Consider the following 23,782-nt stretch of genomic DNA (forward strand, 5'->3'; position numbering starts at 1 on the left):
TTCATCTTGCCTATAAAAAGTATAAGTATAAAGATGGATTAGAGATTGAAGAAATGGCAAACAAATAACTTGCTGATCAGCATAAGACCTCTCCAAAGGAGAAAGAGCCAATCTCTGACACTATTAATGACACTCTGCTGTACGTGCAGACAGGCTCTTAGCATAAGTGTTTTCTGAGAGTCTTCCTCCAGCACCTAATGGAAGCAGATGCAGAGACCCAGAGCCAAACAATAGCCAGAGCGCAGGGAATTTGGGGGAAGGTTGGCAGGAAAGATAGAGGGATCCTGGGTGATTGAGAACACCACAGAAAACCTACAGTCAACTATCTTGAGCTCATGGGGACTCACAGAAACTGAACCATAATCAAAGAGCATACATAGGCTGACTACACATATATAGAAGATGTGCAGTTTGGTGAACATGTGGTCCCCTAACAATGGGAATAGGAGCCATCTTCACTATGCTGTCTGACTTTGGATCCCTTTTTCCCTATCTGGGCTGCCTCTTCAGGCATCAGTGGGAAAGGATGTTCTTAGTCCTGCTGCAACTTGAGATGCCAGGGGAGGTTGATAACACTTGTGGGCCTCCCCTTCACTGAGGAGAAGGAGGGCTACTTGGGAAAAGGGGGAATGGTCGTGTGACTGGGAGTAGAGGAGGGACAGGTCAGGATGTAAAGTGATTTAATTAATTAGTACAGTAATTAAAATTAATTAACTAAAATTAAAATTAATTTAAAAATTAATTAAAAATACGGCAAGCAAAATAGCTTAACATTGATTACCACCGGCTTATACTATATCTTATGTGATTTAGGGGTACAGTCTATAGTTGTGAATGTGTGACAGCATGAGAAGGAAGCTGAACAATTTGAAACTCAACACAGTAGAAACAAAAACATAAAATGGGTTGAGTCAAGAGACACTCAAATCTCATCCACAAAAAACCATCTAGGTAAAATCCTAGTACAAAAGCTCCCCTAAGATGGCCAAAAAAGGGGAGATAAGTGTTTAAAGATATGACGTTACCTAGAGTTATTCTGATTTGACAGATTATATTCTGATATTGGTCATTAGGGACTCACAGTGAAAATGCATTTTATTCAACTAAAATGGTCTGCAATAGGTCATACACTATTCAAGAGAACAAAGACTCTTCTGCCAGTGCAGAACATCTTTTCATAGCTATATTTTCTAAAATCTGGAAACAGTTTGTATCTTAACAATATACAATGGCACAGAATAAACCTTCCCATTCCAATTGAGAGGAATGTACATATAGTTAGGCAACACTGGATGGAGACAAAAAAAAAAATCCAGCAACTCAAACACCAAGTACCCTAGCTTTGTCTCAGATACATGAGGCTTCAGTTTCACAGGGTATAGATGGCCCTATGACTGCAATTTCTCATTCATCACTCAGTTTTGTTACTTTAACTCGGTATATGCATCTCTCCATGACATATTTCTCAGAGCTTAGGTATCTCAACATCTTATGGTCTCAAACTGCAACACAAGCTACATATCCAAAGCCTGGTGAAATGAAATCTCATAGTTTCCTTACTGGGGCACTGTCTTGTAAAACATAAATAGCTGGAGCAATGTTGAACTGAAATCACAGAGACAGAATACATGACCTTGATTGTGCATCTTTCTTGTTTTACAAACCAGTGCAATGGGGGTTGGAGAGATGGCTCAGAGGTTAAGAACACTGGTTGTTGTTCCAGAGGTCCTGGGTTCAATTCCCAGCAACTACATGGTGGCTCACAAGCATCTATAATGAGAACTGGTGCCCTCTTCTGGCTGCAGACAGCATACGGTATCAATAATGAATAAACAATTAAAAAAAAACACTACAGTAATGGGGGATCCAGCCAACCTTGGTTTCTAAACTGAGATGAAATATGCCAGCCATGGACCAGAGTTGCAGCAGGTTTTATATGAAGTGCCTGCTTTGCAATCACTTTGCCTATACTTTCCATTCATTTAAAGTGTAGCAAGAATGGATGTTACCCATTTTAGGCTTCCAAAGCAGAGTAGGGCTTTCTCTTTACTGGTGCTAAGCTCCTTGAAAATCCCTTCTTCTCTTTCAGGATTTGACTGCCATCTAAAACTACCTAGTTCTGTTTTTTCCCTAAACACACAGACGGCGTTTTCTTCTGCCCGACTTGTTGCTTTTTCAGATGGTTCTGTCAGCTCACAGTCCAACATTGTGTAAGGTTAGAATAGAAACTCAACCTAGGAAATTATAGCAAAAACCATGGACAAACCTTGTTCCTGGCTTGCTTGCTTACTTGAGCACTCTCTTATTTGCAGCCTGATCTTTTCCCAACCCAGGCACACTTGCTAGGGAATACTGCAACCCTAGTGGAAGAGCCTCCCACATCTATCATCAATCAATATAATCTCTCACAGACATAGCAATCAGCCATTCTGCTAAGGGCATGCCTCATCATTAACATTTTTGCCTGCTTTAATTGGCTTATCTGCAGCTGAAACCTTCTTAAGCTTAGAAGCCTGCTCGCTTTGGCCTCTTGGGGTTCAGGAATAGCCCACACTGACCACCTGGACACCAAACTACGGTCAGAGATAGTTTACTGACCACTTAACATGGACTGACTGGTCAAGAACAAAGTATGGGGGGTCTGGAGAGATGTCTCAAAGGGTAAGAGCACTGACTGCTCTTCCAAATGTCCTGATTTCAACTCCCAGCAACCACATGGTGGCTCACAACCATCTATAATGAGATCTGGTGCCCTCTTCTGGAGTGCAGGCACACTGTAGGCAGAGCACTGTATAAACAATAAATTAATTAAAAACAACAACAACAAAAAAGAATAAGACCACTAGTGTAATTAAAAAAAAAAAAAAGAACATAGTAAGGGTTTGAAAAGGACACTGTGAACCAGACCATTCACAGGGTAATTTAAAAAGATAATCAGGAAGAATCAATTTTATTTCAGGTATATTGCATCCTACCCAGGCAAGAAGAATTAATTCTATTCCTACTACATTGTGCCTAGGTGGATAGACAAAGCATTTTAAAGTGATTCGATGGGATATAAGGTAGGGGATACTGGGGATGTGCTAGTGCCCTACTCTTCTCCTGAGAAAGAAACAATGCAGGGTAATATTGCTTAACTCCAACAGAACACACATTTATCTTTAACTCAAGCACAACAAGCATTTATCATCTGTTGTCACTGACTCACGGTATTGTTTGGTGCTTCCTATTGGACTGGATTTCTGGTAGCCTGCCAAGGAAGTATAGAATCGCCTCAAGGAACTGCTTCTAAACTAGTTCACACCCCATTTTTCTATCAACCCTCTTTCTCCCCTACCTCTGGTTGGTAGATTAAAAGGAAGATAAAGGGATTTAAGAACCCTCAATAAGGTAGGTTTTGAAAAATCTAAACCTACAGTAGAGTTGGCACTGGAACTCACAGAGTAGCTCCAGCTGAACAAATCTCCCACCCTGTGAGTTCCCTGTCAGCAGCAACTACAACTGATGCTTTGGAGCTGCTGCCTTTTCCATGGCTTCAGCTTCTCAGTTTCTCCAGGAGTGTGATCGATCTCCCAGCATTGTGGAGATTTAGCCACAGCAGCTGTGCAATCTGGGGTGTTGCTGTCTGGAGGTGTGGAGAGGCCAACACCACAAGCTGAAGATCTGATAACCCTTCTCATGGACACACGCAGGTGGCACCCATGTGAGCAGAAGATGTAAAAAGGGGGCACCCAGGGAATGATGTAGGGGCATTCCAGGGCCAAAACTTGAAACAGCCCTGCCTGGCTGCTGGAGATCCTCAGAAGGGGACCTGATAACTTTCTGGCAAAGCATACATAGTTCACTAAGAGTCCATGGCAGAGAAGGGTTTACCTGTTGCTTGATTCTACATGAATAATATGAACAATAATGCTTCAGTTAACTGATATTAAAATGTTTACGCACCATTCTGGTCTGTTTCTATTCACATGCATGAGTTAATCCATGCTGGGAGATGACATCATCACTCACCTGGCCTCAATCAGGTCTTTTTTCATAGTATTGACTCTCGCAGCTGACTTTCCTAAACATTAGTCTGTGAGCTAGTTATGGCGTGTCCTGCTTCACCCTGCAGTGTAAACATAAACTGTGCATCCTGTTCTGATCTGAAGGCAGAAGCCATGATCCACATGAACATCTTTATTCCTGATATGGAAATGGACGGTTCACTAATTGACTAAAATGAGTTATTTTAAAACTCTGCTGTGGTAGAGTCCTTTAATTAAAGAACTTAGGAAGTTTAGTCAAGTAGAAAGCAAGTCCATTTCTCCGGGAAGCAAGAGACAGACATCAAGGCCACCTGAGTTAGCATAGCTTTATGAGAAAGCGTTTTCTCAAAGACATTAGATGCAGCTGTGCTAGAATTAATATGCCATCTCACACAGACATCACAATACACACAAATACAAAATTAACTAATAAAAAATCTCTGTAATGATAGCTAAAAACAGATTTTGTATTCTACATCTGCTGCCTTTAACTTTCTTTAAATTTAGTCCGCAGGTTATGTTTTGAACAATTTAAATATGGACTGGACACAGCAAGACTAGCCACTTAAGACATTTACCCAGCAATGATGTTGCCAAAAATATGTCTTAAGGACCCCAGTGCTTTCAAACATCAGTGACAGAGTCCTAAGTGGAAGGTCCCAGAGGATGAGAAAGAAAGGAGAAGTAGAAGATACAAAGTACAAAAACTGAGGTGAGGAGGTTTTGCACAAGCTATGTCTTATGTCAAGTAAGTTTTTAAAGAATTGCATCTTGTATACTGCTCACAAGCAGGAATGAAATAAAGGGGAGATGTTTATGAAGTCAATTGAAGCTTCATACAATGAGACAAACTCGAGAGGAGAGAGAGGATCTTCCACCGAAATGTTAAATGCTAAGGGCAGAACTTGTAGAAGATCCCACAGAAATTAAGGCTTTCCAAGGTTGGCATCCTTCCTAGAACATTTCTATACACCAGTCCAAGCTCCAAAAGGATTGCCCAAATGCAGCCCCATAGGAAGTTATTCAGTGGCCAGGTCCAGGTTCAGGTTCAGGAAGGCACTAGGGTCACATAGGACCCCAAAGCTGGCCTCATCTGGCCTCTGCTTATCACACAGCCCCAGGGAGGACCCACTACACCAGCTCCTGCAGCTCACCTTTCTGATCCTCCCCATTGTTCAGTTGGCATCTGCAGTTGCCCTAACCCCTCCCCTACATGTTCTGTTCAATCCATATTCTTTCTCCAACCCTGCCCTCTGCAAGGAAAGCCTCTGCACATTCTTAGCATCCTTGAGATGCTCCAAGCTCCACCCCTGGGGCAAAGGGCTTCCCTAGTACAGCAGGAGGCAGAAACTTCATCTTTCTTCACCTGCAATCCTTGTTACCATACCTGGGGGGTGGGCAAAGAGGACATGATTTTCTCTGGCCTAGTCCCCTGAGGTTACTGAACTAGCCCAGGAATTTCAGTTGCCAAGTAAACTTGCCCTTTTTATTTTCAGTCTGGCTTCCATTGGCTTATTTCACCTGTGGAGAAAACCCACCAATCTTGTGACTCCGAGCTCACCGTGTTGTCATTTCAGACCTTGCTGGAGTTTCCCTCACAGCACTCAGCAGCAGTGCTCAAAGCAAATCACACAGACCCATTAAAGAAAGCTCAGCTAAAGAGATGCACCTGGGCATGGCAGCCAGAAGAAAGAGCCTCATCTTCAGACTGACTGGTCCGACCTGGAGGCTCTGACTGGCCAGCGAGTCTCGGGTGGCATGAGCACCTTTCTTAGATTACAGTGTCCTGAAGGGACACAGCACAATAGTTCGTGGCCCAGGCTTCCAGTCCAGGGCCATACATTCCAGGTCTGCAGAGATCGGTATTTCAGTAGCACGTGTGCATATTCTCCAATAGCCTACTGGTCTGTCTTCCCACACGGCCCCACCACTCCAGCTAGCTCTCCACAGCTGCCTGCTCCTCCCAATTCTGGGCAGTGACCCTCCACTCACCATGTCGGGACTTTGGGACTTGCTTGAGCTTTTCTCACAACAGCCAGCAGCAGAGGTCAGAGCACACCAAGTGGAACCACCCAAGCCTGCACAGCTCTTCAGCAAGGCTCCTGTTAAGATCCCGCCTCCGCGTCTCTGCCTGGAGGCCTTGATTGGTCACTTCGTCTTGAGTGACATACACACCTCTCTAGCATGCTCTGGAGGGGCACAGAATTATGGTTGCTGGCCCAAGCTTCCTACCCAGGGCCAAACGTTTTCCAGAGCGGTAGGGACTTGCGTTTCAGTAGCACTGTCCTCCAATGGCCTCATCATCTGTCTTCCCAACTAACCCGAGGAAGACACACTGCTTGTGCTTCCTCAGCACAGCCTCCTGCTCCTCCCCTCTGTGGACTGTGACCCTGACCTCAACAAGTCACACACCCAGTAGCCACTTCCCCTGCTTCCTCCTCTATCTACGTGGGTAACTTGAAGAGCCCATTTCTCAACTTGCAGTGGAGTTATCCATATGTCCCACTAGGAAAGAGCAATGTTAGGAGACAAGACTTTAGTTTTGTGTCTTCAGGCTGGGTACAGGCAAACCACTGCTTCTTTTTACCCGGGAGTTATGAGACAATCATGAGGGAAAAGCAGGAAACAGATGACAAACACTGGGAAACACTGTTGTTAGCCTTCAACTCTTCTCGAGTGGGAAAGTGAAAAACAATTGCACAGCTATGCTAGTCAAGGTTCTCTAGATGAATGGAACTGATAGAAGGAATCTTTCTTTGGTCCCAGGTTTTTTTCATATCTATCATGTGAAAGGTAGCTGTACACAGCATGAAGCCACAAAAGCAAAACTTTTGTTAGTAAACTCTCCCTAATTTTGACTATTTGGGTACCCTTTCAGTTGTGGCACAGATTGAATACTCCACTGCAAGTTGAGTGATAGGCTTTGCAAGCTATGCACCCTGATTCCAGAAAGAAGAAGAAGGGAAGTGCCTGAATGTTTTGAAGGGAGAACAGACAGGTTCAACAGCTCTGACCTGGTGAGCTCAGGGTGGCTGCCCAGTAGGGGCCCGGTGGTCATGGCACACACCTTTAATCCCAATGCACAGGAGGCAGGAGCAGGGAATCTCTGTGAGTGCGAGGCCAGCATAGTCTCCAAAGTGAGTTCAGGACAGCCAAGGCTACATAGAGAAACACAGCCTTGAAAAATAAGACAAACAAACAAAGAAAGAAACAAAATTACTCATTTGAGTAATGTAATGAACTGAGCATTTCTGTAACATGTGGAGCATAGCTTCTGTTTCCAGAGCCGACCAGAAGGTCTGCAGTAAATGCCCAGTGAAACGGGGTAGACAGAAGCTAGAGCACAGACTAAGTTTTGAGACTAAGCTAGAGGCAGAAGTCCCCATTGTGAAGAAGGACCTGATTCTAGCAGGGTGTGTGAATTTGTAACTTACCAGATTTATTAATTCATGCAGGTGAATAAAAGCTGAATGGATGTTTGGTTACCATTTGGTTAGGTTATCTTGAGCCAACCAATGTTGCAATTTCAGTTAAGGGGACATGGCTGTAGCTGTGTGTGTCAGGTTAAAGATCTCAGCAGCTAACAGTGCTCATAGGGGCAAGGTCAATAACTGTCTTATTAATGCTATTCCCTCTACCAGAGAAGTTTCTGCTCTTTTTCAAAATCAGTTTACCTTTGTGTTTTTCAAATTATATTTATCTTTCTAAAAGGTCAATTGATGGTGTTTTTAGAATTCACTTTTTTATGTATCACTCCTCTAAGCTTTTATTTGTTTCCTCTCATGCCAATGTTTTCCAATAATTAAAATATTCATTCCTTTTCTCAGAGGCTTTCATATTTATTTCTGCTTAGAGCAACAGCACCTATAGCTCACCCTTTCTTCATGCTGTGTAGTTAAAATTTTTTGAGCACCTAATCCTTTGATTGCCACTGCCTGGAAGACAGCCCTAACTAGTAATTCAGAAGAAAGAGGCACCAGTGAATGATTGTGCTCTGTCCTTTTTGGATATTTGGGGGGAGGAGTACAAACAAAGGTGACCTGTGTAAGAATTGTTTTCCCTGAACAACTTTTGAGTGATGTAGTCACAGCACAGACATGGATAGGGAGGAAGAAAAGTGAGAGGTTTACTCATTTGACAGTAATTGGTATTAGCAATGAGTAGTCAGGTATTCAGTTTAAGATGATCAGTAAAAGTCCAACTATCCATTTTTGGAGGATCACAGACCAAGGCAATCAAAAATAGGCATGAGGAAATGAACTCATTTCTAAAAACCAAATTTCTGAAGTTTGTTTAGTTCCACCAACCCAGAATACATGCGCACACTAGTCTAGCTTTAGCTGACAAGAATGTTATTTTTCCTGTTTGAAAACGTACAAGGTGAGAGAAAAGATGGGAGTAAATCTTGGTGTGCTCTACTACATATGTTTAGTCTCTGAATAATTTTTGACCATAAAATCTGTTCCAACTTTTAAAATAACGATATAGATTATCCTTAAGTTACTTCAACCTTTTCATTTCTCCCTAGAGTTAAGTCTTAAAGCCTGAGACAAACTCTGGGTGCCTATTTAACAAATCAATAGAAACCTGGCTGTCAGGTTCTCCTAGCATCACTCAGTCCGTACTTACTGCAAGGTAATGGTTGGCATACCCCACCCTCTAGCCTAGTGTTGGGCTGCACTTCTCCTAGCTTCCCTTCCTTATGGAATCCAATCATTTGGGTTAGCTGGTGCTTTTCCTCTATCATTTACGACCCTGACTTCTAGGTCTTCCTCATGGTCCTCCCCTCTTTCCTTTCTTAATATGGCTCATGGGCATGTACACTCTGGATACCCTCCCACGACCCCATCCCACCTGCTGGTGTCTCTGGCTCTTATCTATAAATATCTTACTCCACCCTGCATGGGAACAGCTATTTCCTTTCCACTTTACTTTACATTCAAATTCACTTTTTTGTTTTTTTACTCTTTGAATTTGACTGAGGTTCAGATGCAGGACTTCCCAGCTATGGAATAGAAATGGCTGTATTGCATATTGAGTGTGTAATATCATATGTAAACAAAGGTATGTGTACCTTGAAAAAGAAACAAGAAGTGTTCTGGGAGACTGGAAAATTCTTTAAAAACAAATTCCCCAGAGTAGTGCTCTGTCTGGCCTGAGGGAGCAAGGGTGGAGCTGAGAAGGCTCCAACTGTCTGAGGTATTTTACCTCTGATCACCCGGTAGAGGAGCTGCTACCTTCCAATGGCCAAGATGGAGTTTCTAAGCTAATGAGGGACTCTGGGTAGGTTTAGGAAAGAGGAGCCTGAGAGGAAGGTAGCTTACATATTTTTCCAGGATTCTTCTCTGATGCAGCTGTAGGGAACTGTGAGGAGAACCACATGCCATGCCATGGCGACTGTGGAGGCAGCTGCCCCATGTCCAGGACGAGAAAGTGTAGTGGTATGTGACAGTCTGATCTGCAGGGACTGAGATGCAGTGTGGTTCACACTGTGAATGTGTTGGTCTCTGTGGTGATCTGGGAGGAGGTCTTCGACCTCTGAATTTCCTGAGTGTGGATTCCCTTTGGATGAATGGGCTTTGAAGCCCAAGCAGTGGAAAGCTGTGGAGCTTATACTATCACTCTCTAGGGTACACATACAGGCATTGGTTTTCGGGCGCAGTAGGAAGACAGACTGGAAAACTGAAGGTCTAGTTTCTAGATCTACTGAACCTGACATTCTACATTCAATTTTTGTGTCCAATTGTATAAATAGTGTAGATACTGATAGAAAGTAATTGATGGGGATTATGCTTCAGCAATACTTGATAATCTTTTTATTTTTCCAATAGCACCAGCCACAATGGCATGAATCACAGAAATTCAGTTTCAGGGTACAAATGGAGTTTCTGAGATGCAGAGGGTTCTCAGCTGCGCACAGTACATAGACAGGGCAGTTTCCACACCTTGTGACATAATACATCTGGCAGGAAGCAGACATAAATTATTCTACAACATTGTTTTCTTTGTGGGATTCAGTGGGGCTGAGTTTGTCTGCAACCACAAGGGGGCATGAGGGGCTGTAGGGCCATAGAACTACCTTTCTGATCACATTTTGAGAGAGCTCTAGAGCATGGAGCCTCTCTGCAAGAGAGATTAGCAGTAGCTAGAAGGCAGAAATAGAACAGTTTAGGGGTAACTGAGTGATTTTCATAGTGAATTCTTTGTTTGTTACACATACAATCTTATTTACTTGGTCAAGGTCACACTTTTCCTCAAGGAGTTTCCTTAGGTATTTTGATGAAAATTTAAAGATAAATTTAGGCTTATATTTTTGACAATTTACCTCCATTCCCTCATTTTTTCACAAATATTATACAGATCTTGATTGTTCTATGTTTGTGGTAAGTTCAGGAGTCACATTGTACCAATATTTTCAAGGTTAAGCAGATTGTGCATAGCTAGAAACAAGCAATATTTATCTGCTTAGATAAACTGGAATAGATAAGTTGATTGTTCAGTATACGCACATAGATAGACATCATGGGTATTCACTATGCTCAATACAAAGATGGTCTTCAAACACTTCAGAGATTTACAGAATATGGCAGTCAATCAGAAAGGCCTTTCCTGACAGAGAGACACAGCTGCCTCTGGCGGCACATCCAATATACTTCAATTAAGCTGATGGACATCTATGAAACAAATGTGGCCAAATAGCCACTGAATCAAACAACTGTTCTTTACTGCTGAGAGCACATTGACTCTCGCAATAGTGAACAAGCATGACACTGGAAAATTCATGTCCCACTCTGCATAGACTAGGTGGGCCGGTTCTTCAAATTTCGTGTTTCATAGAACAAGTCTGTGAGATACTCTGGACTGCTAGGCTATCTCACATTAATTACATTCAATGAATTTCTCTCTAATAGGTAATTGCATGTAAAGACTACAAAATATTAAATACACTCATAAAGATTCTCTCCTGTGTGAATCCTTTTGTGCCTTTGAAGATGGCCATGACATTCAAAGGCTTTGCCACAGACATTATATTCAGGACTTTTCTGTCCTATATGAATTCCTTCATGGCTCTGAAGAAAATTGTGATATTCAAAGGCTTTACAACATTAGTTACATTCATAAGGTTTTGCTCCTCTATGAATTCCTTCATGCATTTGAAGATAACTGTGCTGGGGAAAAGGCTTTACCTCATTTATTACATTCATTAGGTTTCTCTCCTCTATGAATTCTTTCACGCATTTGAAGAGACCTGTGCTATGCAAAGGCTTTACCACATTGATTACATTCATAAGGTTTCTCTCCTGTATGAATTCTCTCATGGCTTTGAAGACTACTGTGCTGTGCAAAGGCTTTACCACATTGATTACATTCATAAGGTTTCTCTCCTGTATGAATTCTCTCATGTCTTTGAAGATGACTGCGCCGTGCAAAGGCTTTACCACATTGATTACATTCATAAGGTTTCTCTCCTGTATGAGTTCTCTCATGTCTTTTAAGATGACTGCGCCATGCAAAGGCTTTACCACATTGATTACATTCATAAGATTTCTCTCCTGTATGAATTCTCTCATGGCTTTGAAGATGACTATGCCGTGCAAAGGCTTTACCGCATTGACTACATTCATAAGGTTTCTCTCCTGTATGAATTCTCTCATGGCTTTGAAGACTACTGTGCTGTGCAAAGGCTTTACCACATTGATTACATTCATAAGGTTTCTCTCCTGTATGAATTCTCTCATGGCTTTGAAGATGACTGCGCCATGCAAAGGCTTTACCACATTGATTACATTCATAAGGTTTCTCTCCTGTATGAGTTCTCTCATGTCTTTGAAGAGGACTGCGCCATGCAAAGGCTTTACCACATTGATTACATTCATAAGGTTTCTCTCCTGTATGAATTCTCTCATGGCTTTGAAGATGACTGCGCCGTGCAAAGGCTTTACCACATTGATTACATTCATAAGGTTTCTCTCCAAGATGAATTGTCTCATGGCTTTGAAGATGACTATGCCGTGCAAAGGCTTTACCACATTGATTACATTCATAAGGTTTCTCTCCTGTATGAATTCTTTCATGCCTTTGAAGATTCCCATGCCATACAAAGGCTTTACCACATTGATTACATTCATAAGGTTTCTCTCCTGTATGAATTATTTCATGCCTTGAAAGATATCTGTGCTGTACAAAGACTTTACCACATTGTTGACTTTCATAAGGTTTCTTTCTAGTATGAATTTTCTCATGAATTTGAAGAGAACTTTGAGGTTCAACGACCATAAAATATTGTTCACATTCATAGGGTTTCTCTCTAGTTTTTGTTCTTTTATGAATTTGGAGACTACTGTGACTTACAAAGGCCTCACCATACTGGATATCTTCATATGGTTTCTCTCCAGTAGGAATTATTTCTTGCCCTTGAGGATGACATTGACATAACCATGATTTATCACACTGAATAAATAGAGAGGGTTTTCCTCTAGTGTATCTTCTTCCATTCCTGCAATGATAATTGGCACATGTCAAAGTTATACCACATTCATTACACTGATGAATATTTTTATCTCTGTGAATTAATTTTACATTTTGGTCTAATTTTAAAAGTAATCAGATCTCATTGTAATGTCAGTTTATTAACTTTCATTTTTCCTTCCATCTTCATGTGTTATTTTGCATCTCCTCAGAGGCCTGTATTTGGAAGATCATGTATTGCGTGGACCACTTTTAAAGCATCCTTTTACTACAGAAGAGGGTTTTCACATGTTGGAAGAGAACTGGGAGAAGTCAGATTTACCACTCTGGATGCATTAAAGCTTTTCCTATCATGTCAGTCATACTACAATTGTAAAGTGAACCGAGGCAAACAGAGGCAATCCACATTGATAGTACTCATGGAAGTTTTCCTGTAGCGCAAGTGTGTGGATATATTGACAATAAAATTGGAAAAGCCATTAATTGTACACAGTATTACATTCAGAAAGTCTACACGTTATGGATACTACTATAACTCTTCTAATTCTTCTGGGTGACAGAGGGTTATATTGCTTTGTTCAATGTTCCTATGCTGACAGGGCTTTCATCCATTGTGATAAATGATATATCTATTAAAGAAGATAGCAAATGAAAAGGTTTACCCTGCTTTCACAGTCTCACTTCCTGTTTTTCTCATTGAAATATTGCATAGGGATAAAAGTTTCTCCAGAATAACTTTCTTCACTTTCACAAACTGCTCCTCTCACTAAACCTAGCAACATTAATGCAAATATATTATGAACACGAGCTTTATTATGGACTATTTGTTTATTAGAAGGTTAATGTGTATATTTCTGAAGCATCTAAGTATTATGAGACTAAAGAGTTAGCAGTTCTACAATCTAGCTAGCTATGATTCAAATGGTGATATTTGTTAATGTGTTGTTTTCTTATCTTCTTTCTTAGAGAAATGCCGTACAAACATAAATCAGATGCCTGATTTTGAGGTACATGTCTTTGTAAGAATTGAATAATCATCGATACACTTAAAACAGTGCATATTTACACTCTTGTTTTTCTTTAGAACTTAAAGGATGCACTAAAAGTAATTCCCAGATATATTCGTATCAATTTGCACATGAAAATTACCTTCTATATTTTCTAGAACTATGAAGATTCTCTACAATGTTATGGTCTTCCCAATTGTAACCTAAAAGAGAGGAACCAAAAATGCATGATATATTATTGGAAAGTAGGCAAAATTCAAGTTACTCTCCAGTTAACCTTAGACATCTGGCTGATTTACTCATCTCATTCATCCTCATTTTCAGTTGACATTACAATAACAAATAACAGCAACGGAGAAACAGTTATCATTAGATTTTAAAAAGCAACATAAAATTCACAGTCCTACCTATGGCAGTGAGGTTCCTGTAGGTCTCAAGCATCACCTCTCTGTAGAGACTCTTCTGGGCAGGATCCAGCAAAGCCCACTCTTCCACAGTGAATTTCACATTCACATCATTATAGGTCACTGCATCCTAAAATAATCCATTCCAGTGAACAACAGAAAGCACGATAGGGATAACAATGTGACTGTATCCTTTATTGACAATATATTCACATAATTCTGTGGCTTCCTCCACTTATTTCCTGATACAGATGTTCTAATGTAACTAAGTCATTTTATAAGGATCCTGAATACTGAGGTCCACTTGTGTCATTCCTCAGCCCTTGAATAGGATATAGCCTTGCAAGATAAAAGCCAATCATCACAGGGATGAGGAGGTACGGAAAGAGTTTAGTAGTACTGGGCTCATGTCAGAGAAATTATATAAAGAATTATTAATGGTAAAAATGATTTTTAAACTGGGTGTATTTTTTCATGCCATCTCATCTTCAAGAAGCTGAGACAGGACTTTCTCATGATCTGACTGCCAGTCATGTCTATGCAATGAATACCAGGACAGCAAGAGGTCACAGCTTAATACTGAAGTGTTACCCAATACATGAGATAACATTTACAACCTCAACAAAATTAATTTTATATATATATATATATATATAAATATATATATATATATACACACATATATAAACACACATATATATATAGTTTGTTTGTTTTTTGTTTTGTTCGAGGCATTGTTCTCTGTGTTAGCCTTGGCTGCCATGGACTCACATCGCAGACCAGGTTGGCCTTAAAGACACAGCGAGCCACTTGCCTCCTGAGTGCTGGGACTTGGGGTGTGCGCCACAATGCCTGGCTTCCAAATATAGCTGAGACGAAATGTTACATTCTAAGAACAGAATTTTTAGAAGAAGTTAGAGAAATTAAGGGTCTGAGTTTGTAATCCGGCCAAGGATGTTTCTACTCACAAGCTCCTGCTTCCAATGCTTTGGGTAGATGTAATCCACACGGTGCAGTTACGCAGAGATCATCACCAAGTCCAGAAAAATACTAAGACCGAAAAGGACCTCACAGGTGGCCACATCTGCTGCTGCTCATCTCGCAGCCCCAGGGAAGACCCACTACACCAGTTTCCTCTGCTCAGCTGCCTGTTCCTCCTACTGTGAGCAGTGACTCTGCACTTACCATGTTGTGTCTTCTGACCTTGCCTGAGCTCTCCTCACAGTACCCAGCAAAAACACTCGGAACATATCTTACATGGCCACTCAAGTCCGCTCCGGTACCAAGAGGAACTTATAGCATGGCACCCGGAAGAACACTCTTTCTCTTTTCCCTGGAGTCCGTGATTGGCCATGAAGTCTTGAGTGAGACAAGCACTTCCCTATGGTTAGAGTGAGCTGAAGGGACACAGCACAGTAGCTCATGGAACAGGCTTCCATTACAGTACTAGTCTATTTTCCTTAGGTGGAGAGATTTGCATTTCAGTAGCACTCCTACCTGTTCTCCAAGACCCTGCATTTCCACCTTTGCACTCACCCCAGGGCAGAACCAGCCACTCAAGCCTCCTGCTGCTCAGATGCCTGCCCCCCCCCTTTGACCTTGAGCTCACCAGGTCCCAAATTCTGAGCTTGCCTGAGGTCCCAGCAAAACCCTCAGGCACTTCCCTTCTTCTTCCTGGCATCAGGGTGCACAGCCTGCAAAGCCATTGCTCATTTTGGAGTGGAGTTATCAGTCTGTCCCACAAGTGAAAGGGGACACAAAAGATTCCAAATTAAAGAGAGTTTAGGACACACGATTGTTGTTTTGTGGCTTCATGCTGTGTTCAGGTAAACTGCAGCTACCTTTCACCTGATAGATATGAAACAAACCTGGGAGGAAGACATGACAACCATTTTGGAGGGGCAGGAGAGATGGCTCTGTGGTTAAGAGCACTGCCTGCTCTTCCAAACCAGCAATCATATGGTGGCTCCCAGTCATCTACAGGGAGATCTGGCGCCCTCTTCTGGTGGGCAGACATACATGAAGGTGAAACACTGTATACTTAAATAAATAAATCTTAAAATATATATATAGAGAGAGAAATAATCATTTGGAGCACTACAGTTAATCGACACAACATCCTCAGTGGAAAGGTGATTAAAAAGAAAGCAAAAACCCACAGTTGTGCTAGGGCTGGGGTGAGGGTGGGGGAGGGGTAGAGGATGGAGTGGAGTTGTGAAGGGAGGGAGGGGTGGGGGATGAGGGCGCCTTCCCCAGCAAGGAGAGAAGAGTCAGTGGGTCTCTGCTGAGCAGAGGGCTCTTAGAGGAGATAGGGAATCAGCAAGGACAGGGAGTGAGCCAGTCATGATGTTCAAGGTAATGTCTCAGGTGACAGACTACAGTCATGCTGCTCCCCTGCTGTGACACACAGGCACCCAGGTGCTTTTTAATTTCACAAGTTTCAGATAACATGCCAGTAACCCCAACACTTTGGAGGCCAATTCATTTCCTTGAAAATCACACCTTGGTTATGTGAGGATCAGAAAGAATGGGAGGTGTTCCCAGCAGTGGTAGAGCATGCCTTTAATGCCAGCAATCCTGAGGCAGAGGCAGGCCAATTGCTGGGAGTTAGAGACCAGCCTGGTCTATAAAGTGAGTCCATGACAGCCAAGGCTACACAGAAAAACCCTGTCTCAAAAAAAAAAAAAACAAAACAAAAAATCCACAAACAAACAAAAACACCAAGAATGGGGTTGTGGCTTTGATGGAAGTCATGAAGTCATTTAGCCCTGGGCTATGGAGCCTCAGTATAAATTTTGTAGCCACGCCTTACACCAAACTCTCCCCATACCAGTTAATCCTTGTTAGAGTCCTGTTTTCCCAGAATGCATGTCTTTGTACCCCTATCATGCCCTGGTGGCCAGGGAGGCCCGGAGATGGTGTCAGAACGACTGGGACTAGAGCAACAGATAGTAATGAAGATGCTTTATGAATTTCGCAGAAGTTTTATGGTAGTTAACAATCTACTATAACTTCTGCCCTAGGAAATCTGGGATCTGTTCGCCTTTGTAGGCACTGTATACAAATATATACAGACAAATGCCTGTAATCATAAAATAAAAACAAGGCTTAGAAAAAAAGAAGGAATGGAATTCTCTACAGTGATTTCACAGGCCTCAGTCAGAGCAGCCAGGGCTAGTTAAAATGAACTCTTTTGAGTCCTCCATGAAAGCAAGTGTGTCCATCTTTTTATAATTTATATATGTTCCTGCATGATTTTTACCCAACAGTGGCCGCAGATGTCTCTGTCTTTACATTGCGACCATCTTTAGACATGGATGTGCTAGTTGAGCATGAGTAGGAATAGGCAGACCTCTATATGAACTTGTCCAGACTCACAATATAGTACCCCAGGCTTTCTTTTTGGAGAGAGTTTTCTGAAATAAGGCTTTCAAACTGAAAGATCTTTCTTTAATGTGGATCTTTTGAGATGATAATATTGATCTTTAATCAGGGCCACGCTATGGGTGTCAACCCACATATAAAGAAGATATTGTAGAAGGAAGCTTTCTTTCTCTGCCTCTTTTCATTAGTCTAGGCTAGGAAATTTTCATTCCTTTAGTGTCTTTACATCCTAATTTTTGGACTTCTGGAGCATACTGACCATCATATAAGACATCCAGCCTCATGGACCAAACAAGTTCTGGAGTCTTTACTTTTCTTTTGGTGGATATTCAAGGTTGAATTAGCAGGATCACAGTTGTGAGACATTCCAAAAATTTACTTTCAACATAAACAGAATGAGATCCACTCTACCAGTTGTGCTCATGTTGAGAACCTTGACTAATAAAACTGTTTTTCATCTGCCCACTGTGGAAGATGTGCTGGGTAGCAATAGTATTTTTGTTGTTGTTTTGTTTTTTGTTTGTTTTTCAAGACAGGGCCTCTCTGTGTATCCTTGACTGTCCTGGACTCCCTTTGTAGACCAGACTGGCCTCGAACTCACATCAATCTCCCTGCCTAGGCCTCGCAAGGGCTAGGATTAAAGGCATGTGCCACTACTGCCCAGCAGCAAAACTGTTTGTAAAATCATTATGCCCTGATCCATTTCTATTTAAGTATTTACTTACCTTCAAGACTACACTTTTATAAATATTCATTTGTAAGAGCTTAATTTGATTTTAGCAGAAGAAAACCCCTAAAGTAATGGAACCATTATTGAGCTTTTGGCAGGAGAAAGACATCTCATTTTGTTTGTGGTCTGTTTCCTGGTAAAACTGCTTCCTCTCTCTGTACAAATGCCTCTTCAGTAGCTTCCCTGGGCTCTCTCTAGTGGGAGTTGGCCATATCCTATTCTACCACATCTTCTCTGATTCATCACCTCTTCTTCCACACAATCATATCACTATCAAGCATGGGTGCTGCTTCCTTCTTTAAATTAACTTAACCTTCAATTAGGATTAAAGGACTATATCACCATATCTGGATCTAAGCTTTTCTTTACTAGATACCTGCTCTATACATGGCTGGCCTTAAACTCAAATCTGTTTGCTTCTGTCTCCTGGATTACAGGCATGTTTTGTATTACAACTGGATCACACAGACGTAGAAAACCTTTGAATGTGATCTCTTGCCTGCCGGGTTACATATACCTAAGAAAGTCTTTGAATGTGATCTCTTATGAGAACAGCCATGTTCTGAATTAACACTCTTCTGCAGAAGGGGGCATCCCTGGGAAAGGAGGGGTCCTTGGAATCTATGAGGGTGAATCTAGCTGAGACGCGTACCATCAGGGGCTAGGAGCCTAAAGTTGCCAACCTCTATAGCCATGTGGGACTTCTAGTGAAGGGAGGGGGACACAAAACCACCCTTAAAGCCTTCGACCCAAAATTTATCTTGCCTACAAAAAGTATAGGGATAAAGATGGATTAGAGACTGAAGAAATGGCAAGCAAATAACTTGCTGCTCTACATAAGACCTACCCAAAGGAGAAAGAGCCAATCCCTGACACTATTAATGATACTTTGCTATGCTTGCAGACCGGTTTCTAACATAAGTGTTTTCTGAGAGTCTTCCTCCAGCAGCTGATTGAAACAGATGCAGAGACCCAGAGCCAAACAACAGGCAGAGCGCAGGGAATTTGGGGGAAGGTGGGGAAGAAAGATAGTGGGATCCTGGGCAGTTGAGGACACCACAAGAAAACCTACAGTCAACTATCTTGAGTCCATGGGGACTCACAGAAACTGAACCATAATCAAAGAGCATACATAGGCTGACTACACACATATAGAAGATGTGCAGTTTGGTGAACATGTGGGTCCCCTAACAATGGGAATAGGAGCCATCTTGACTATGCTGTCTGCCTTTGGATCCCCTTTTCCCTATCTGGGCTGCCTCCTTAGGTATCAGTGGGAAAGGATGTTCTTAGTCGTGCTGCAACTTAAGATGCCAGGGGACGTTGATAACACTTGTGGGCCTCCCCTTCACTGAGGAGAAGGAGGGCTACTTGGGGAAAGGGGGAATGATGGTGGGACTGGGAGTAGAGGAGGGACAGGTCAGGCTGTAAAGTGATTTAATTAATTTTTTCATTAATGAGCGGCTCAGTCTATAGTCATGGATGCTTGACAGCATGAGAAGGAAGCTGAACAAACAGGTTCAAACTCAACACAGAAGAAACAAAAACATAAAATGGCTTGAGTCTACAGCCACTCAAATCTCATCCCTAAAAGGACATCTAGGTAAACTCTTACTACAAAAGCTCCACTAAGAAAGCCAATTAAAAAAAAATAAAAATAAAATACATTTTTAAAAAAGAAGATAAGTATTTAAAGAAATTACACTAACTAGAGTCATTCTGATTTGACCAATTAAATTCTGATATTGGTCAATATTGACCCACAGTGAAAATGCATTTTAATCAATTTCAATGATCCTAACAGTCGGCAATAGCTCATCCACTATTCAGGAGTACAAGCCGGGCATGGTGGCGCATGCCTTTAATTCCAGCACTCGGGAAGCAGAGGCAGGTGGATCGCTGTGAGTTCGAGGCCAGCCTGGTCTACAAAGTGAGTCCAGGACAGCCAAGGCTACAGAGATACCTAGTCTCAAAAAACCAAAAAGAAAAAAAAAACAAGAAAAAGAAAAAAGAAAGAGTACAAAGACTCTTCTGACATTCTAGAAAATCTTTTGATAGCTATATGTTCTAAAATGGAAACAGGTTATATCTTTACAATATACAATGGCACAGAATAAACCTTCCCATTCTAATTGGAGGAATGTACATATAGTGAGGTAAGATTGGATGGAGACATAAATAAATAAATAAATAAATAAATAAATAAATAAATAAATAAATCCAGCAACTCAAACACCAAGTACCCTAGCTCTGTCTCAGATACATGGGGCTTCAGTTTCACAGGGTGTAGATGGCCCTATGACTGCAATTTCTCATTCATCACTCAGTTTTGTTACTTTAACTCAGTATAAGGATCTCTCTATGATGTATTTCTCAGAGCTTAGGTATCTCAACATCTTATGGTCTCAAAATGCAACACGGGCTACATATTCAAAGCCTGGTGAAATGAAATCTCACAGTTTCCTTACTGGGGCAGTGTCTCTGCAAAACATAAGTAGTGGGAGCAACGTTGAACTGAAGTCACAGAGACAGAATACATGACCTTGAATTGTGCATCTTTCTTCTTTTAAAAACCAATGCAATGGGGGCTGGAGAGATGGCTCAGAGGTTAAGAACACTGGTTGTTCTTCCAAAGGTCTTGGGTTCAATTCCCAGCAACCACATGGTGGCTCACAACCATCGACAATGAGATCTGGTGCCCTCTTCTGGCCTGCAGACAGCATACTGTATCAATAATGAATTAACAATTAAAAACAACAGTACAGCAATGGGGGATCCTGCCAACCTTGGTTTCTAAACTGAGATGAAATATGCCAGATTTGGACCAGAATGCAGCAGGTTTTATATGAAGTGCCTGCTTTGCAATCACCTTGCCTATACTTTCCATTCATTTCAGGTGTAGCAAGAGTGGGTGTTGCCCATCTTAGGCTTCCAATGCAGAGTAGGGCTTTCTCTTTACTGGTGCTAAGCTCCTTGAAAATCCCTTCCTCTCTTTCAGGATGTGACTGCCATCTAAAACTACCTAGTTCTGTTTTTTCCCTAAACCCACAGACTGCACTTTCTTCTGCCCCATTTGTTGCTTTTTTACATGGTTCTGTCAGCTCACAGTCCAACATTGTGTAAGGTTAGAAGAGAAACTCAACCTAGAAAATTATAGAGAAAACCATGGACAAACATTGTTCCTGGCTTGCTTGCTTACTTGAGCACTCTCTTATATGCAGCCTGATCTCTTTTCCAACCCAGGCACACTTGCTAGGGAATACTGCAACCCTAGCGGAAGAGCCTCCTACATCACTCATCAATCAATATAATCTCTCACAGACATAGCAATCAGCCATTCTGATGAGGGCATGCCTCATCATTAACATTTTTGCCTGCTTTAATTCGCTCATCTGCAGTTGAAATCTTCTTAAGCCTACAAGCCTGCTAGCTTTGGGCTCTTCGGGTTAAGGAATAGCCCACACTGACCACATGGACACCAAACTCAGGTCAGAGATAGTTTACTGACCATTTAACAAAAACTGACTGGTCAAGAACATAGTATGGGTTTGAGAAAGGACACTGTGACCCAGACCATTCACAGAGTAATTCAAAAAAGATAATCAGGAAGAATCAATTTTATTTCAGGTATATTGTATCCTACCTAGGCAAGAAAAATCTATTCCTGCTACATTGTGCCTAGGTGGATAGACAAAGCATTTTAAACTGATTCCATGGGATATAAGGTAGAGGTATTGGGGATGTGCTATTGCCCTACTCTTCTCCTGAGAAAGAAACAATGAAGGGTAATATTGCTTAACTCCAACAGAACACACATTTATCTTTAACTCAAGCAGAACAAGCATTTATCATCTGTTGTCACTGATTCATGGTATTATTTGGTGCTTCCTATTGGACTGGATTTCTGGTACCCTGCCAAGGAAGAATAGAATCTCCCCAAAGAACTACTTCTAAATAGTTCACACCCACTTTTTTCTATGAACCTTCTTCCTCCTCTACCTCTCGATGGTAGATTAAAAGGAAGATAATAGTATTTAGGCACCCTAAATAAAGTAGGTTTTGAAAAATCTAAGCCTACAATAGAGTTGGCACTGGAGTTCACAGAGTAAATCCAGTTGAACAAATCTCACACCCAGTGAGATCCCTGTCAGCAGCAACTACAACTGATGCTTTGGGTGCTGCTGCCTTTTCCATGGCTTCAGCTTCTCAGTTTCTCCAGGAGTGTGATCGCTGTTTACAGCACAGTGGAGACTTAGCCACAGCAGCTCTGCAGTCCTGGGGTGTTGCTGTCTGGAGGTGTGGAGAGGCCAACAACACAAGCTGAAGATCTGAGAACCCTTCTCATGGAACACACGCAGGTGGCACCCATGTGAGCAGAAGATGTAAAAAAGGGGCACCCCGGGAAGGATGTAGAGGGATTCCAGGGCCAAACCTTGAAACAGCCCTGTCTGGCTGCTGGAGATCCTCAGAAGTGGACCTAATAACTTTCTTGCAAAGTTTACATAGTTCACAAAAAGAGTCTATTGCAGAGAAGGGTTTACCTGTTGCTTGATTCTGCATGAATAATATGAACAGAAATATGCTTCAGCTAACTGCTATTAAAATCCAAAGAATTCACCAGATATTTACAGAACATTCCACACAAACACAGAAGAGTTTGCCTTCTTCTCAAAAACAAATGGAAATATCTCCAAATTGAACACATACTCAAACACAGTGCACGGCTCAAAAGGTACATGGTAATCGAAACAACCCCTGCAGTCTATCAGACCAGCGTAGACTAAAGCTACACATCATCAACAACAGAAACAAAGGAAGTCTTTAAAACTCATGGAAACTAAATAACTCTCTCCAGAGTGAAAATGGGTCAAGACAGAAATAAAGATATTAAAGACCTTGTAGAATTCAATGCAAATGAATGCACATCATATGTAAGCATATAGTACACAAGAAAAGTGATGATAAAAAAAGGATAGTTGACAGCCCTAAGTGCATACGTTACATATACAAGAGATCTCTTACCAGGAACTTACCAGCACATATAAAAGTCTAGAACAAAATGAAGGAAGCACAACTAAAAGTAGTAGACAGGGAGAAACTATTGAATTAGGGCTGAAATCAAAAAATAAAAACAAAGAGAACAATACAAGGATTGATGAAACACAGAGTTGGTTCACTGAGAAAAATCAACAAAATGGACAACCCTTATCAAAATAACTAAAAGACAGGGAAGGAATAGTCACATTTTAAAAAAAAAAAAGAGAAGAGAAGAAAAAAGAAAAAAATGAGCAGGGTGTCATACAATGGGAAAATCTCCAAAATCATAAGGACATACTGTTAAATACCCATATTGCACCAAATAGAAAAATCTAAACAAAATGAATAATTTCCTGATAGGTACCTATTGGTCTTCTGTATTTGGATGCTAACTAATATAAGACCATCACATCTGGGCAGGGCAAATGGAATAGACATGGCTAAGGGTCTAGGGCTTGGGAAGACAGAGAGAATCTTGGGATGAAGACAGATCTCAGGACAAGGGAGAGAAGGAGGTCTCACCAGCATGGGTTAGGTGGAGGAGAAGCACATGGCCAGCATGGATGGAGGATTTGGCCCTGATGAAGAACATTAGCAAGTATATGGGATTCTGGATGTGAGGTAGCTTGATAGAAATTATTAGAATTAAATGCTGTGGGATTGGGACAGGTATCCCATACCTGCCCCACTAAGGGAAGTAGTTTAGAGAATTAATATCTGCCC

At 41.5% G+C, this 23,782-nt stretch overlaps 1 protein-coding gene and 1 long non-coding RNA gene across 2 annotated transcripts in view; both read right to left on the reverse strand.

The window, feature by feature from the left end:
* Positions 1 to 9,829: 9,829 nt before the first annotated feature.
* The window catches only part of LOC311587542 (uncharacterized protein), a 101,942-nt gene continuing 87,989 nt past the window's right edge, over positions 9,830 to 23,782 (reverse strand). Inside the window, exon 5 of the mRNA XM_084764500.1 lies at positions 9,830 to 11,697. Coding sequence (XP_084620626.1) covers positions 11,283 to 11,697 — 415 coding nt within the window. The 3' untranslated portion in view covers positions 9,830 to 11,282. The remainder of the gene's footprint in view (positions 11,698 to 23,782) is intronic.
* LOC311587569 overlaps positions 20,069 to 23,782 on the reverse strand; it is a 65,298-nt gene continuing 61,584 nt past the window's right edge. The window contains exon 2 of the long non-coding RNA XR_014775902.1: positions 20,069 to 21,396. This is a non-coding gene — a long non-coding RNA (uncharacterized lncRNA). The remainder of the gene's footprint in view (positions 21,397 to 23,782) is intronic.

The sequence above is a fragment of the Acomys minous genome, assembly GCF_964271855.1.
Source record: "Acomys minous genome assembly, chromosome: 16".
NCBI lineage: Eukaryota > Metazoa > Chordata > Mammalia > Rodentia > Muridae > Acomys > Acomys minous.